The 17,194-nt window shown below is 36.3% G+C and overlaps 3 protein-coding genes across 3 annotated transcripts; 1 reads left to right on the forward strand and 2 right to left on the reverse strand.

Annotated features, from left to right (window-relative positions):
- Positions 1 to 2,508: 2,508 nt before the first annotated feature.
- LOC115986425 (FT-interacting protein 1-like) lies at positions 2,509 to 7,042 on the forward strand. The gene has a single exon (XM_031109429.1). It carries the CDS (start codon positions 2,944 to 2,946, stop codon positions 6,175 to 6,177), a length of 3,234 nt encoding a protein of 1,077 aa, XP_030965289.1. The 5' UTR covers positions 2,509 to 2,943; the 3' UTR covers positions 6,178 to 7,042.
- On the reverse strand, positions 6,869 to 9,512 carry LOC115986426 (60S ribosomal protein L6-1-like). The gene is made up of 4 exons (XM_031109430.1): positions 9,142 to 9,512; positions 8,140 to 8,246; positions 7,339 to 7,520; positions 6,869 to 7,253 (listed from the first exon to the last, which is right to left on the reverse strand). Exons 1-4 carry the CDS (start codon positions 9,396 to 9,398, stop codon positions 7,098 to 7,100), a joined length of 702 nt encoding a protein of 233 aa, XP_030965290.1. The 5' UTR covers positions 9,399 to 9,512; the 3' UTR covers positions 6,869 to 7,097.
- A 4,764-nt stretch (positions 9,513 to 14,276) lies between these two features.
- Positions 14,277 to 16,598, reverse strand: LOC115983214 (FT-interacting protein 3-like). The gene has a single exon (XM_031105856.1). The coding sequence runs from the start codon at positions 16,596 to 16,598 to the stop codon at positions 14,277 to 14,279; it is 2,322 nt and encodes a 773-aa protein (XP_030961716.1).
- Positions 16,599 to 17,194: the final 596 nt, after the last annotated feature.

The following is a 17,194-nucleotide window of genomic DNA, read 5'->3' on the forward strand; positions in this document are numbered from 1 at the left end:
TTTGACACAAGTCACACAGTACTTTTTACTTTTCATAATTAGACAATAGGAAAAGTAGAAGTGGAATTCAAACTATAGACTTGGAGTACCACAAAAGATGTCATTATGGCTATTACTTGAACCCCTTTCAGCCTCCACTTTTAAATAAAAAGGAGATGTGAACTTCCCAAGAAGAACATTATTACCATAATATTATAAAAAGCAAAGTGCATGGGTTCAGGATTAACAAAAGAACCTAAGTAAATGAAACATAACATCACCAGATGAAAACATAATCTCAAGTCAAATGGACCCACGTGTAAGACCAAAAAGACCTTATTGGAGTGTCTTGCTAATGAACAACTCAATTGAATGGTATAAAACATCCTAAGTAATCTAAAAAAAATTCTATAATTCAGGACAAGTAATCATAACTTTAGTGCTCTGATTTATGCTTTTGGCAAGCAACTCCAAGTCCATAGAAGTGCTATAAAAGATGTAACCATATTTTATAGTTTATACAACTCTTTTCCTTATAAAATGACTCCAACCTTTTTAACAGTAGTGCAAATCTCAAACTTAATGCGTATACTAATAACAAATCACCAAAGTTCTTAATGGCTTTGAAGTTTCCAAGTGATATTCTATGGATTAACCCCTCTTTTTAAAAAATTAAATCTAAACTTTCATTAACTAGAAGAAACAGAAACAGAATTATTACAAATTAAATAACAATAAGCATCATAACATTTAGCACATAATTAAGATTATCACATTAACACCCAAATAATAGGCCACCTCAAAATCTCAACTAGGAATTCCTTATGTAAGGTAGAGTTCACATACATACATTATCTAAGACAACCATTCTTTAGGTTCTTTTGAAGTTCTCAACTCTCAGTGTTTTAGCTCGAAAATCTTTTTTTTTTTTTTAACTCCAAATAACTAGTAATGATGTTGAATGATAGTGGATGTTATTAACTATGTTAACTTTTCAATCTCTTTACCATACATATCGCAGTGTATTAAGGCTGCTCTAAGATTCAATTGGACAAAAATGGTGGTCAGTGGTACAGCTTCTAAAAAGTGGTTCCAATGCACCATATGGATGACTTTAGAAGGGAATTGAGCTGGCTGAGAACTTTCAGCAATTTCACTATTGGTCTAAGCAAATGGAGAGACAACATTATAAATATGGTTAAAGTAAGAAAGAGAATGATAAACAAGAAAAGCATCTTAGAACAAGATCACAAGCCCCTAAGCTGCTTTTGCTTTCTTTTAGCTCCAACTCTGCCTTTAATTCTATGTTTTCTCACTTTCATTCACATTGGCATCGCTGCCAAAGAAGAAAGGGATGTCCCAAACGTACATAAATAAATTTTTGACCAATTATTCTTCGTACCCTTGATCAAATGCCTATATATTGAGCAAAATTAAACATGATTTAACCTATATGTAAGTGACTTACAAGTATAAATGTTTTAGCCAGGAATGCATGGCATATATATATACATATAAATATATATATATATATATATATATATATATATTCCCTTTTTAATGAATGAGAGAGATTTTATTATCAAATTTCCTACCATACATGATATCTTCTATTTTGGCATTGAAATAAAAACTAGACTTTTAGAAGGACGTTACTTGCTAGGAAAAGTGGTTGATTCTTAATTGTAGCTTTTATCTCATCAAACAAAAGCAACAAAATTGAGATTGTATGACTCTTGAGCCAATACTAATGAAAATCTGTAATTTATTATGGTACTAGAGCGTGTTGAACCTCACTTGTTAAGGGGGAGTACTAAAATAATAGTTGAATGATTAAATCCACACTTTCTAAGCCTCTTTAAGTTCTTGGATAACATTTATCATTATTAAACAAAATAGCATGGTTAACATGGTGGACTTGCAAGTAAAAATGTGTTGCATAGCAAATAATTCTTTTTTATTTATATTGTATAAGAGATCTTTATGATCAAGTTTCCTACACACTTGTTATCTGCTATTAGAATTAAAATAAAAATAAATAAATAATGAATAAAGTCCTTTAGAAGAATGTTACTCGCTAGGAAAAGAGATTGATTCTTAATTGTAGCTTTTATCTCGTCAAACAGAACAAAAAAATTGAGATTGTATGACACTAGAGCCATATTAATGCAAATCTTACACGCAAATTTTACAAACAATGATCCTGTTATATTCTAGTGCCATGAGATAACAGTAATTGGGACTTTACTGATACTGTGATACATAATTTATAGGATCCTGAAATCCTAAGCATTAAAGTAGGCCCTTGCACCTAAGGCCAGTAAAAATGAAAGGCATTGGACTAGTCCCTTTCTTCACAAAGACATCAAACTTTGAGGGGAAAAGGGAAAAAATAAAGAGAACAAAGGACAAACAAATTATATAAAAAATATAACACCCTAAGCAGCTAACATACACAAGTTACCTTTTGTCCGATCATGATAACTGTTTTACTATTGAGAGAAAGAAAAGAGAACTTGTATTCTTTGTTAAGCATTCAGAGCTGGTCCTAAATAAAGGGTTTTCATTATTCTTTTGTTACTAATCTCCAGGCAACCACACTAACCAACAATTAGAATTATGGAAAAGTAATCCTTTGATTTTTACTACACTCCAAGCTAAAAGAAAGACCAAGGCTTACTTTCTCACTTTGAATAAAGTTTATGCTTTCCCTCCATTTCTCTCAAGTCCTTCTTTGGGTTCCTACAGAACTCACTGGTAGCTTCTCCATCAAAGCATTCTTTGCTTCATCTAGAGTAATCCTAGCCATCACTCATGCAGAGAGCAAACCTTTAAATAAGTATTCTTTTTATCTTCTGCCGTCTTAAATAGAACTTCTTTGCTTCTGAATAGAGTTTGAGATATCTTGTGAGGTGCTACTTCCTTGTAGCTTCTTGGAGGAGCAAACCAAGCAAGAAAAGGAGAATGAAGCTAGTGGTAGAAGTAGTAGATGCTAATGATCTTATGCCCAAGGATGGTGAGGGATCAGCTAGTTCATTTGTGGAAGTTGATTTTGACAGTCAATTAAGCCGAACCAAAACTGTCCCAAAGAACCTCAACCCCATTTGGAACCAGAAACTTTTCTTTAATTTTGATGAAACCAAAAACTACCATCCAGCCATTGAAATTTCTGTTTACAATGAGAGAAGACCAATTCCAGGCAGAAACTTCCTTGGTCGAGTTAGAATTCCTTGCTCAAATATTGTGAAGAAAGGAGAGGAAGCTTATCAAAGACTCCAATTAGAAAGGAAGTGGTTATTCTCTTCTGTCAAAGGTGAGATTGGCCTAAAAATCTATCTTTCACCAGAATCCAAACCAAAATCTCCTCCCCCATCCTCTCCACTAAAACCAGCAGAAGCTCCTCATTCTAGTCCACCACAACCACCAGAACCCCAAATTTCTATTTCTAGCCCTCCACCTCTTACTAATACTCCTCCCATTTCAGAAAATACAAATCTCATTAGCAAAACATTAGCTGCTGTTCCCAAAGCAGAAGCTCCTGTTGTTGAAACTCCAAAGGCTGTAACAGCAGAACCTTTGAAAGAAACTGCGACATTCGCTGAGGTAGACAATTCTAATTCCTTTATTGCAGTTGCCAAGTCAAGTGGTGCTAAGCCTGCTAAACGTCCAAAGAAGGAGATTGTGGAACCTGTTGAAGAAAGAGTTGGCACAGCCCAACATATATACAAACACCAAGTTCTGCAGCAGCCTGGCATATCAGTGAAGAAACGACCACAAGGTGTCCCATTCAACATGCACCAGACTCATCCACGAGGCCACCAGGCCCAGGCAAGCCACCAAGACGACTACAATTTGAAGGACACCAATCCACAACTTGGTGAGCGGTGGCCAAATAGTGGAGCATTTGGTGGAAGAGGATGGATGAATGGTGAGAGACATACAAGTACTTATGACCTTGTTGAGCAGATGTTTTATCTATATGTTCGAGTTGTGAAAGCAAAAGATCTTCCTCCCAGTGTCATCACTGGTAGCTGTGATCCTTATGTGGAAGTCAAGCTGGGGAATTATAAAGGAAAAACAAGGCATTTTGAGAAGAGACTGAATCCAGAGTGGAATCAAGTCTTTGCTTTCTCAAAAGAACGCGTTCAGTCCTCAGTACTAGAAGTTTTTGTGAAGGATAGGGAAATGGTGGGAAGGGATGATTATCTTGGAAGGGTAGTTTTTGATTTGCATGAGATTCCAACCAGAGTTCCCCCTGACAGTCCACTGGCTCCTCAGTGGTACAGATTGGAGGACCGGCGTGGACACGGAAAGGTAAGGGGTGAGATCATGGTTGCAGTTTGGATGGGAACACAAGCTGATGAAGCCTTCTCAGAGGCATGGCATTCTGATGCTGCTGCTGCTTATGGAGAGGGTGTTTTTAACACCCGTTCAAAGGTTTATATATCCCCCAAACTGTGGTACTTGAGGGTGAATGTGATTGAAGCTCAGGATGTGCTGCCTAATGACAGAAACAGGCTCCCAGATGTTTTTGTCAAAGCTCAGGTTGGTGGTCAAGTGCTCAAAACCAATGTAAGTGAAACTCGCACTACTAATCCACTTTGGAATGAAGATTTAATTTTTGTGGCAGCTGAACCTTTTGAGGATCAGCTGATCATTACTGTTGAGGATCATGTGCACTATTCGAAAGACGAATTGTTGGGGAGCATTAGCCTACCACTGGACATATTTGAGAGGCGCCTGGACCACAGGCCAGTTCACTCACGATGGTTCAATCTTGAGAAATATGGTTTCGGAATCTTGGATGCTGACAGGAGGAAAGAGCTCAAGTTTTCAAGCAGAATTCACCTAAGAGTTTGTCTTGAAGGAGGATACCATGTACTTGATGAATCAACTCTCTACATAAGTGATCAAAGGCCAACATCAAGGCAATTGTGGAAACAGCCCGTTGGGATATTGGAAGTAGGCATTTTGAGTGCACAAGGGCTTCTCCCAATGAAGATGAAGGATGGCAGAGGGAGTACTGATGCTTACTGTGTAGCTAAGTATGGCCAAAAATGGGTTCGAACCAGAACAATCCTCGACACCTTCAATCCAAAATGGAATGAGCAATACACATGGGAAGTGTATGACCCCTGCACAGTGATCACATTGGGTGTGTTTGACAACTGCCACTTGGGTGGAGGTGAGAAACCAAATGGTGGCAATGCAGTGCGTGATTCACGGATTGGAAAGGTACGTATTCGGCTATCAACACTAGAAGCTCATAAAATATATTCACATTCTTACCCACTTCTTGTTCTACAACCAAATGGGGTAAAGAAAATGGGAGAGCTCCAACTATCAGTTCGTTTCACTACCCTCTCTCTAGCTCATATGGTATATATTTATGGCCATCCCTTGCTTCCAAAAATGCATTACTTACATCCTTTCACAGTGAACCAAGTAGACAATTTAAGACACCAAGCAATGAATATTGTAGGTGTGAGGCTTGGTAGAGCTGAACCACCTCTCAGAAAAGAAGTGGTGGAGTACATGTTAGATAGAGATTCCCACATGTGGAGTATGAGAAGAAGCAAAGCTAACTTCTTTCGCATTATGTCACTTCTTTCGGGCATCTTCTCCATGAGCCGATGGTTTAGTGATGTTTGCAACTGGAAGAACCCTATGACATCAGTTCTGGTTCATATACTGTTTCTGATATTGATTTGGTACCCAGAGCTGATACTTCCAACTCTCTTCCTCTACATGTTCCTCATCGGGTTATGGAACTATAGGTTCCGGCCAAGGCACCCCCCTCACATGGATACTAAAGTGTCATGGGCAGAGGCAGTAAACCCAGATGAACTTGATGAGGAATTTGACACATTTCCTTCCTCAAGGCCAAATGACATAGCTCGACTGAGGTATGATAGACTTAGAACTGTTGCAGGGAGGATTCAAACTGTTGTTGGTGACATAGCAACACAAGGGGAAAGAATTCATTCTGTACTAAGCTGGAGAGACCCAAGAGCAACAAGCCTTTTCGTATTGTTCTGCTTTTGTGCAGCTGTGGTGCTTTATGTGACACCATTCAGAGCAGTGGCACTGCTTGCGGGCTTGTATTACTTGCGGCACCCTAGGTTCCGGAGCAAGCTGCCCTCTGTACCCAGCAATTTCTTCAGGAGGTTGCCAGCTCGAACAGATAGCTTACTCTAAAACTAAGTACTTTGATAAAAATGAATGGTCTGTTTAGATTTTTTTTTTTTTTTTCAGTATGCAATGCTTTTACAGTATAGATTATGATTGTAAAATACATATACAACAGTATGAGGAATAACCTCAATAAGTACTCACATTGGATGTGTTCATGTTTTAAAGAGTTCATTATGATGGATCTTTGCCTTCCCATGAGTGTAATCAAGATCTGACATACTTCCTAGCATAGCTATGTCTCTGTTAATTTTTGTTTTCAATAAAATTATTTCCTACTAATTTGAATATCGCCTATTTTTTTTCTTTTATTGTTGGCTACGTTCCATTCATGAGACCCACCAACGCCAAAATAGCTAAAGCCAATGAACCATTAGAGCCACCAAGCGTCCACTGACTGTATCATAGAGATGGAGCCTCAAGTACAACCACAGTTCCATAACACGTTTGAGTGAATTCAGATTATTCTCAGTGAATAGCAAGCAAAACTTTGGAGTGAACTACAAATAAAAGAAAAAGTTACACCACAAAATTTTACGGACAAAGTAAACTTGGGTACCACAAAAGCACCAAGACATTTGACATTCTGGCAATGTCACGAACTAGACTTCTGCCCTGCGATGATGTTTGAGTGATATCACCTAAATTTTTGTGAAATTGGTCACCATATAAACCAGTAAAATCTCGCACAACCATATAAAGAGAAAAAGCAAATCAAATATCATATATATCAGTAGTGAGTTGCAAACCCATAACCAAAATTTGAAAATGGAAAATCTCTTGCACAATGCATTACCTAACACAACATCAAAATTTCGATGTCTATTACCAATGGCACTAGAAGAGTACAACTGTTTAGACCAAGTTCAAACAAAATAAGACATGTAATGAAGAATAGCAGATCCTAACACTTTCCAGTGTTTCATCTAAAATTTCAACTCATGTGGTTTCATGCCCGCCTTAAGAGAAAACCTTGCAGCCAAGTAGGTCTTCAAGTCTGGAACTGCCTCGATGGATTTTATCAATGCTGTATCCACAGCCTTCTGTTCCTCCTTTTTCACTTGTGGGAGTACATTTTTCTCCTATATTTTGAAAGATAAAAATGAATTAATACAGAAATACAGGAGAAATTCACCATGCAATCACCATCAATATTAACAAACCAACCTCGTTCTCAGCCTCAAAAAACTCTCCCTCTCCCTTCTTTTTCTTCTTCTGAACTTCCTTGGCAAAGTACTTGTCATCAAACTTTTCCACATTAACTCCAGAGATGTCAACCTTTGTGGAAGTAGCAATCACATAAGACTGATTGACACGTCTTAGTGGAACACCATTAATCTTGAATGGGCCTGCATTGACAAGCATAGAAGATATCACAACAGCCATAAAGAATGAGTGACATTAACAAGGGCAACTAAGTACCAATTCTTCTCAGCAATTGGAGTGCATTACAATCTAATGACAGACAAAACCAAAACTCATTTAGTGGACTACACCAAAAACAATGAGTAAAGTTGCATCTGCATCTCCATTTTCTCAAGACAAACCATATGATAACTGAACATGGCAAATTTTAGAAAGTAAATAGACTATGTTCTAGACATTCACTATCTATAAGATTATTTTGTTTCAATCAATATTTATTAACAATAAAATTACCATATCCATATTGAACCCACAACCAAATGGATCCCTAGGACATCCAGAAGCAACAAAAATCCATAAGTTTCACTCTTTTTTAAGAATCAATCAAGATGAATCTATTGAGCAAGAAAAGCTCATCAACCCATCACCAGATGAGCACAGTCTGGAATAATCTCATAGACAAGCAATCACCACAAAAGCATACAAGTAGCTAACAGATTTAGGAACTAAAACACAAATTCCACCATGTGCTCAAACCAGCACAATAATGAGACAATATGAAAACACTTTACAATTCATAGGTAGATGGGTACCAGCACTCACCAGTGACCAAAAGCAATCCAGATGAGAGCTGCTTCAGGAAAACAACTCTCTTTCCCATGAACCTCCCAGAAAGAATGATCAACACAGTTCCTGGAGTAATACTAGCCCTACATATTGGAAAAAAATACATATATTAGAATTTTCCAAAAATCAAAAACCACATGACAAAGATTAAAATAATTACACTTGTCAATTAGAAACCAACAATGAAAAATCAAAATCCAACTCATCTGATTGATCCCACCAATCTTCAGTGAACGAAGAACATTATTACATTTGAATCTCAATTAACAACAAACTATCAGATTCAATATTTATAATCTTTCCTCCACCATTTCCACAACACTTACAGGCATACCAATGCATGCCAAAACAACAACAGTCCCAAAATTTTAAGGTCAGCTACGGATCCTCAACAGACTAGTCATTACCAATAAAGATAAAAACTCCATCATTTCCCCACGTTTTCCAACAAACCAAACTCAACTAGAACCGAACCCCCAATAACCAACACAACATAAGTAGATACACATTCATCATTCATAAATCAGAAGACAACAAGATTCACCAAAAACCAAAAGCCCAACTAGCTAATCTAGCAGTTAAACACATACAAACCCAACAATTTATAGCATCTTATAAGCAACACCTATACATACAAGAAATCATGAATACATATATATCCACACACGTAAATATACAAATCCAACATTTTCCCACACCATCTCAGCAACTAAAAAATTACCCAACAAAATATTTCAAATACCCAACATATATATACACCTTTAACTTAAAAATAATCAAATACCCAACAACCAAAACAAACTCACAAACACACACATACACCTATACATACACAAAATCATTAATACACACACATATAAACATAAAAATCCCACATTTTCTCAGCTACCAAACAATTACCCAAAAATCCCAGATACCCAACAAGCAAAACAACCACAAAAACCCAAAAAAAAACACAGAGACAGCCATAACAAAAACCTGAGCTTGGTGGGCTTGGGTTTGCGCTTGTTAACGAGCGGCTTCTTCACATCATCAGCTGGGTAGAACTTGGGAGCTTTGGCAGCCGGAGCAGGAGCCTTGGGCTGAGCGTCATGGCGAGGGAAAACGCCACCGTTTTTGGCCTTGATGGCCCAGAGGCCTCGCTTGTGGTACATCTTGGACCTGGAGTACTTGCCGACCCCGCGAACCAGATCTGGGTTCCGGCTAACCTTTGGGGTCCTCTGCTTTGGTGCCATTGGAATTGAGATTTCTCTTCTCTCTCTCTCTCTCTCTCTGTGAGTGAGTGAATTGGGAAATGGAGGAGGCTCTGAGAGAAAACCCTAGTTCTGAAGGAGATTTATATACGTGTGTGTAAATATGTTTATATAAGGGTCGGACTGTTAAAAACCCTAGCAAATCCTTGCGATGATAGAGTTTTGTGGGCCTAAAAACCCTGGAATTTTTGGGTTAATGGGCCTGAATGTGTCCTTTTGTTTTCAGTACATGGGCCTGATCTTTTTTGCCTCTTCTACATGTACATACATATATATATATATATATACACACACACACACACACACATATATATATATATATATTTATGTATGTATGAAAAAAAAATTAAATAATTAATTTTTTTGGCAATTTTTTATATTCTTATTGTGTTAAAAATTTCTTAAAATGATTCATCAACAATTATCCTAAAGATACTTGTTAATATGGTCTATAATAATTTAATTATAACTCAACCCACAACCAAATTAATGCAATTTTAGGTCTAAGACAACAACTAAGGGATTTCTTGTTCATATTTTTTATGTTTAAATTTTATGTTATATTTTTTTTACTGTTAGTTAAAAAAATTAACAATACATTCACCTAATATTATACATATATATATATCTTAACCATCATAAGTAAAGATTAATTCATGTAAAATCAAATTAGTAATTGGTTTATAAATTATAATATGAAAAATAAAATTTAATTATTTTATTTTAAATTTAATTCTTACAAATATATTTAATAATAAGAGAGAAAAGAGTGGTTTGATAATGACATTTTGACAAGATATATGTTTATAAAGATAGAGAAGTAAGTATGTTATTGGTTTTATGTTGCCCAATTGCAAAAACATCATTTAGAGAGAGACACAAAGATAGAGACAGTTTTATTGAAAGATGAAAAGGTGTATATGAAAATTTTTTTTTTTTTAAAATGAATCATGGTCTTGGAAAAATAAGGGCCAGTGTATATGAAATACATTTTATTTTAGATTGTTATGTATAGTATTATACTATAACATTGAAATTATGGAGCATTCTTCCATTTGAGGCATTAGGCAATTACTTGAGAGGCCAAAAGGTAAAGGTAGCTCTAACTCAATCTTACCAAAATATAAAAAATAAAAAGGTTTTAATTATCTCCTCTAAATATGATTAATATCAAGTTATGACTCAATCCACGAGTTTCACTACATAAGTCGCCCAACTATTAGTTTCTAGTAGAATAACTATTATGGTTACCAATAGGTTGCCACAATTTGTTGCCTCTCTTATTTTTGTTTTTTTAATTTACCAAATTGGGGGGAAAGAAACTAAAATTGTTGTATATCTCTATAGGAAAATTGGGTATTAAGGAGTCACCCTCTCGAAGTGGGAAGCTCTTATAAACGGTAAGCCGTTTTCACCATTTAAGTAATTAGTCAAGCTTACTGCCCAAACGGTGTATCACTTGGGCCTGGCCCCGTTATAGATATGCTATCATTTTGCTCCCTAGATAAATAAACGGCTTGCCGTTCTTGGCCATTTGATAGATTCTAACCAATTCTTTTTTTTTTTTTTTTTTTTTTTTTTTTTGAGAAACGATTCTAACCAATTCAAAAACCAGAAACACACAAAAATATATATATATATATATAGCTTATTATGATTCTATGATACTAAATGAGAGTGAACAGTTTGTACATTATATAATATCTCACATTACTTTGCTGCTTACAATATTTAGCACCATCTCTAGAAAATTCTAATATGTAGACAATGCATTGAACCCAAAATTGCATGCTGCCACCAAAAGTCATGTGGCACAGTGGTATTGTCCGACTCTTTTCATGGCGCGAATCTAGGTTCAAATCTTCTCACCCCTGACTTTTTGTAAGCATAATGCTGCTGTACAAAACCCATCTGCATTTCCTTTTGCTTAGTAAGTTGTAACTCATCCGCTTTTTCGGTAAGAACATGAAATTTTGATAACATGGTGTAAAAGAAAAAATAGTGGGAGCAGCCAAAAGGTCACCATTGAAACAAAGAAATTAGAAACATTGATAGAAAGCTTGAACTATAAAGTAGCAGTTAGTTCACCACAGTGCACATTTTGGAATGAATCAAACCGTATTGTTACAGGGCTAGAACTGAGAGCACCAGAACTTTTTCCTAAGAGTCAAGTTGTTGTATCTGTCATTTATGGAAGGACCTAGATATTAATCATTATGTTATTTATAGTATATACAGGAGTTTGCTAAACACATTTATGTGTAATCTTCCGATACATGGGGATATATTATCAAATTAGAATTCAATAAGGTATAACTTTAGAGGATAAGTACCTCAGTAGATGTATGGTAAACCTTTTTATTGATTTTGGAAGCTAAATCATCACATAACGTCAATATTAGCAACCAATTATTCAACTGTAAATGTTCAGCACCAAGCTGCACGTATAGAAAAACTACCCATGCTAAATGAAATGATCTAAGCATTCGAGCCTGATATTGGCAGAAATAATAAGACCAACGGAACATTAAAATGAAATAACTGTGTTTGATCGATAAATAATCCATCTCATCCACTCTTCAAATCAAAAAAGTTCCAATTGTTAACATGTGACTTTAACATGCATGAGAGAAGAAACAGCAGGATAAGTCATAAGTGGATAAATACTAAACTCAAAGTTCCATGAACTCAAGACAAGAAAATGGACCCCAAAAAAAAAATTTCTACTCACCTAACAATCAATTTTTTTTTTAAATACCTGGTTCTCTCAGACAATGAGTCTACTACTTGTAGAGAGAAAAAATTCCCGACCTACCACAAGCTGACACATCATGCTACCAGTCTACAAAGTATGGCTAATTACAAAGCATCATGTACTGTTACTAGAAATTTGCCAAGTTTCATTAAGGTAAAAACATGAAAAGCATGCAAAATGCTAATCACACATAGGCATGTGTAAGCAATGACATAAACAGTCCAGCACGTATAAGCAATGACATGAGCAATCCAGCGGATGTAAGTGATGACATAAGCGAACCCATCAAGTTGTGACATGTGTCACCAATCAAACTCCACTAAGTGTTGCTCACATACCCCCAAACTCCTATAAATAGAAGTCTTCCAAAGGCATTAGGGGGCCAGGGAAGATATCTTGAGTTCAGAAGTCCAGAAGCTTTGCAAAAATCAAGCCCCAAGAACTTCAACCTCAAATACGAAGAACATTTGAAGCAAAATCATCCAAATCATCTTCCTAGATCTCAAAGATCACTGGAATCAAGCTCAAAAGCTTCCAGAAACTTCAAGAAACTATAAATTGGTGAAACTCTACGGATTCAAGCCTCCAAAACCCTGAAAAACTTCCGCCACAAACCTTCAAATTCAAAGAACATTCGAAAAAAAATCATCCAAATCATCTTCCTAAATCTCAAAGTTCACTGAAATCAAATTCAAAAGCCTCCAAAAATCTCAACAAACCACAAATCAGCAAAGCTCTATGGATTCAAGCCTCTAAAGTACTAAAGAACTCCCACCACAAACCCTCAAAAAGGAAGTACGTACTAAGAACACGAAGAACGTGAAGAACAAAGAATTTCTAACAAGCTCATAGCCAAAGATTCATTGTAATTACATTTCAAAGATCTTCGATCCATTCCTCAGCCAAATTAAAGGATATGTTGAGTTCAAATCAAAGTCACATCACCACAATTCCAATCAACAAATCTTTCAAGGAGATCGAATCAGAAGATCACTTTTTTGTAATTACAGAAAATTATACCACATATTCATCAATACAAATTCATATTTGTGAAACTACTTTACTTGTTTGATTTATTTCGAACTAGAAATTTAGTCATCCACACTCCTAATGTTCCTTGGGATACAATCTGCTGATTAAATATGTTATCTACACAATCTATTCACCTAATTTGGTTACAGTATCATAAAATTAACTGAGAAAAACAGTCACGATTTATAAAATTGCTAAATCAAAGGCATATTGTTATCTGTTGCAGAAAATAAAGGTCCTATGATGAAACAATTCCATGTGTCAGAATAATGTTTATCTTAATTCTTAATGTTGAAACAGAATTAGCAAAAACCTTATAGCACAAGTTATATACCTCTATTAACTTCATTTTCTATAGCCATATATAGAAATAATATCATACTTCATAGATTGACATACTATCATACCCTGTAAAGAAGTTGGGTATGTAGCAAATGTAAACTCCACGCGATAAGAAATATAAAACATAAAGGTTTTTTTTTTTTTTTTAAATTTATAGGTAGAGTTAAATGATAATAGTGATAAAAAAATAAAAATAAAAATAGTTAAACCATCATGTGAAAAACTTAGGCATGTACTTCATGCACAGGACATACTTTGTAGCAGTCTCTTATTAAGCTCTAACCGGAAGGCAATACTCATGGCACCTGGCTTGGAGGTACCATAGCAGAGATTGAGCCACCAGCTCAAATGAAGGCTAATAGCAGAAATATGAAATTCTACTCATTAGCTAATCAACTGATGAGGCACTGCAATTATATGAAGTGTGAAATGTTTGGGAGGGAGAGGGGGGGGGGGGGGGCAAGAAAAGTGATCATTTATGATAGGAATATAATTATTGAAAAATTAGCCAAAAAAGAAAAGAATGACATCAATACAGATGATTAAAGCATTACACAAAGACTACTTAAAATTTAAACTGCAAATTCAAGCCTCTTTATAGGTATATGATGGGGAAAATTACAAATCATAAAAGAAAACTCGACAGCCACCACCAGAGAAGGAAATCGAAAAAGCTTCACCTACACCAGTGAAACATACGCATAAACATTAACACCTAACATTTTGAGTTCTCAAAGCATGCTATCTGTTCTTGCAGGCAACCTCCTTAGAAAGTTTTGGACCACTGAAGGAAAGCCAACACGAAATCTTGGATGCCTTAGCACATAAGTCATAGAAAGAATGAGAACGTATTGAAAAGGAGTGACATATGTCACAAAGCAAGCTACCAAGCAGAAACACACAAAGATCATTGTAGCTCTTGGATCTCGCCAACTTAGAAGAGATTGCACCCTCTCTCCTTGAGTTGCCAAGTCACCAAGCACCACTTGCATCCTCCCAGCAATGCCTCTTAATCGATCATATCTCCTTTTTAAAACTTCACCTGTTTTCTTAGATGGTAATGGATCAAATTCTTCATCAAGTTCTTCTTCATTTGTTGTATCAACATGAGATAGTTTGGCATCCAAGTGAGGAGGATGCCTTGGCCTCTTTATGCAGCGCCAAACCCCAACTAGAAAAAGGACTAAAAAGATTGTAGACAACGTCAGTTTTGGGACAAAAACCACAACCAAGAACAGGAAATAAAAGGCCATTGTTGCAGCAGGACTCTTCCAATTGCGTATCTGCTCAAACCATTTGATTAATGCAAAAATACCACTCAAAAGATCTAAGATCCTGTCATAATTTGCTTTTGCTCTTCGTATGCTCCACATATTTGATCCAACATCTAACATGTAATCAACAATTTCTTTCCTTAGAGGTGGCTCAGCACGGCTCAACCTCAATGAGGTTATAAAAGCGGCTTGGTGCCTCAAGCTATCAAGCTGATATACAGATAGAGGATTAAGGTAATGCATCTTGGGAAGTAAAGGTTGAGTATAATTTTGCAGCGTATCGAAAAAAGACGCACAAGAAAATCTCACAGCCAACTGAATTTCTCCCATCTTCTTCACCCCAGAAGATTGTAAGACCACAAGCGGATAAGAATAAGTGTAAATCCGATTACTTTCAAGAGTGGATAAACGAATTCTTACCTTCCCAATCCTTGGATGAAATGCTTTTCCAGCCATATCCCCTGCCTGTATGTGACCATTATCAAACACCCCAATTGTCAAAACAGTACACAAATCATAAACATCCCATGAAAACTGTTCATTCCACTGTGGAGCCAAACTATCAAGAATAGTCCTTGTCCGCACCCATTTTGACGCATATTTAGCTACACAATAGGCATCAGTACGCTTCTCTTTACCCTTCATCACTGGCAGACCAGTAGCATTCAAAATCCCCAATTCCAATAGCCCAATATTCGGCCTCCACAACAGCTTTACCGTAGACCTGAGATCACTACTATAGTTAGTAGCCTCATCAAGAACATGATAACCCCCATCCAAAGAAATCCTTGCATTAAGCTTACTTGCAAATTTCACCTCGTTCTGTTCTTTATTTTCCCCTGCAATTTCAGGTCTCTCAAGATTATACCACCTAGCACTTGCAGGTGCATTGTCTACCCTCTTCATCACATTTTGTAAAGGAATCACAACCCTCCCCAAGCACACACTCTCTTCCTTATTCGGATTCAACTTATCCTCCACACTCAAAACCAAAGGTTCTTCAAATGGTTCTGCTGCTACAAACATCATATCCTCATTCCACATAGGATTCTCATTCTTATTTGGTGAACTCCTACTTCTCAACACCAAATTCCCAAGTGTACCCCTTACAAAAACTTCCGGATTTTTCCTGTTCTTATCTCTGAATACCAAATCTTGACCTTGAATTACATTAACTCTAAGATACCATAGCCTAGGTGAATGATATATCTTAGACCTCGTATACGCTGTACCTGCAGATTCTGCAGCATCCGAAATCCATGCTTCAGAAAAAGCTTCATCTGCCTGAGTCCCCATCCAGACAGACAACATCAACTCTCCTGCTCCAAGCTTCACACCATTCTTATCCTCCAACCTATACCACTGTGGCGCCAATGGACTATCTGGCTGAACACGCATAGGAACATCACCAATATTGAACTTGACTTTACCAATCATTTCATGACTCACTTTGTTAAGCTTATCTCTGACAACAGTCTCCAAAGTAATTGTCTGAATCCGCTCTTTTTTGAAAGCAAAGACTTGGTTCCATTCCGGGCTTGACTTCTTCTCAAAGATCTTTGTGGTGCCCTTACAGTTTCCTAGTATAATTTCCACGTAAGGATCACAGGTATCAGGTCCATCAGGCCCTACCAAACCCTTTGCTTTCAAAATCTTTACGAACATGAACTGCATTTGTTCAACGAGGTCGTGGGGTCTCAATGGACCAGTCGTGTTTTTGGAGCCACTGATGTTTGGTTTGGTCTGTTTGAGAGAGAAATCTTCTTTTGGCTTCGCCATTGATCAAACTGTAAAACACAATAGGCAAAACATTTTCAGAAACCAAAGTAAAATCTGAATTGTAATTAAGAAATAAATTAATAACAAGGCCGTTTGTAAATCAATATTGGAATATTATAGAAACTGTGAAGTGTGAACTATAGTATTGGTCAAAAACCATGATCTGACTGTATCTATAATAATTCAATTGTATTCTAAGAAAAAAGAGAACCCCATTTTAAAAAACAAAACCATATTCAGATTATATGTCTAGAAAAACAAAAGGAAACAAGTTTCATGGATTTAAAAATTCATATATACACATACACAAACTAGTTACGAAAGCATTTCTAGTGTGGATCCATTCATAATAGTCATCAACCTATCACAACCATTCTCATTTCTCTATACTATTATGAACAAAATATATTGCAAGATTTTTGTTAAAAAAAAAAAAAAAAAAAAAAAAAACGTTGGAAACATCAAGGAGCAAAGAAAAAAAATCATGTTAGACGTTAGGAAAAAAAGAAATGCAAACTAACTTACAGGTTCAATGGGGTCCAAAGAGAAAAATGGCAGAGACAGTTCTTTTGAGGAACTGGAAGAGAGAGAGAGAG

This window comes from Quercus lobata, chromosome 4, assembly GCF_001633185.2.
Source record: "Quercus lobata isolate SW786 chromosome 4, ValleyOak3.0 Primary Assembly, whole genome shotgun sequence".
Classification (NCBI taxonomy): Eukaryota; Viridiplantae; Streptophyta; class Magnoliopsida; order Fagales; family Fagaceae; genus Quercus; species Quercus lobata.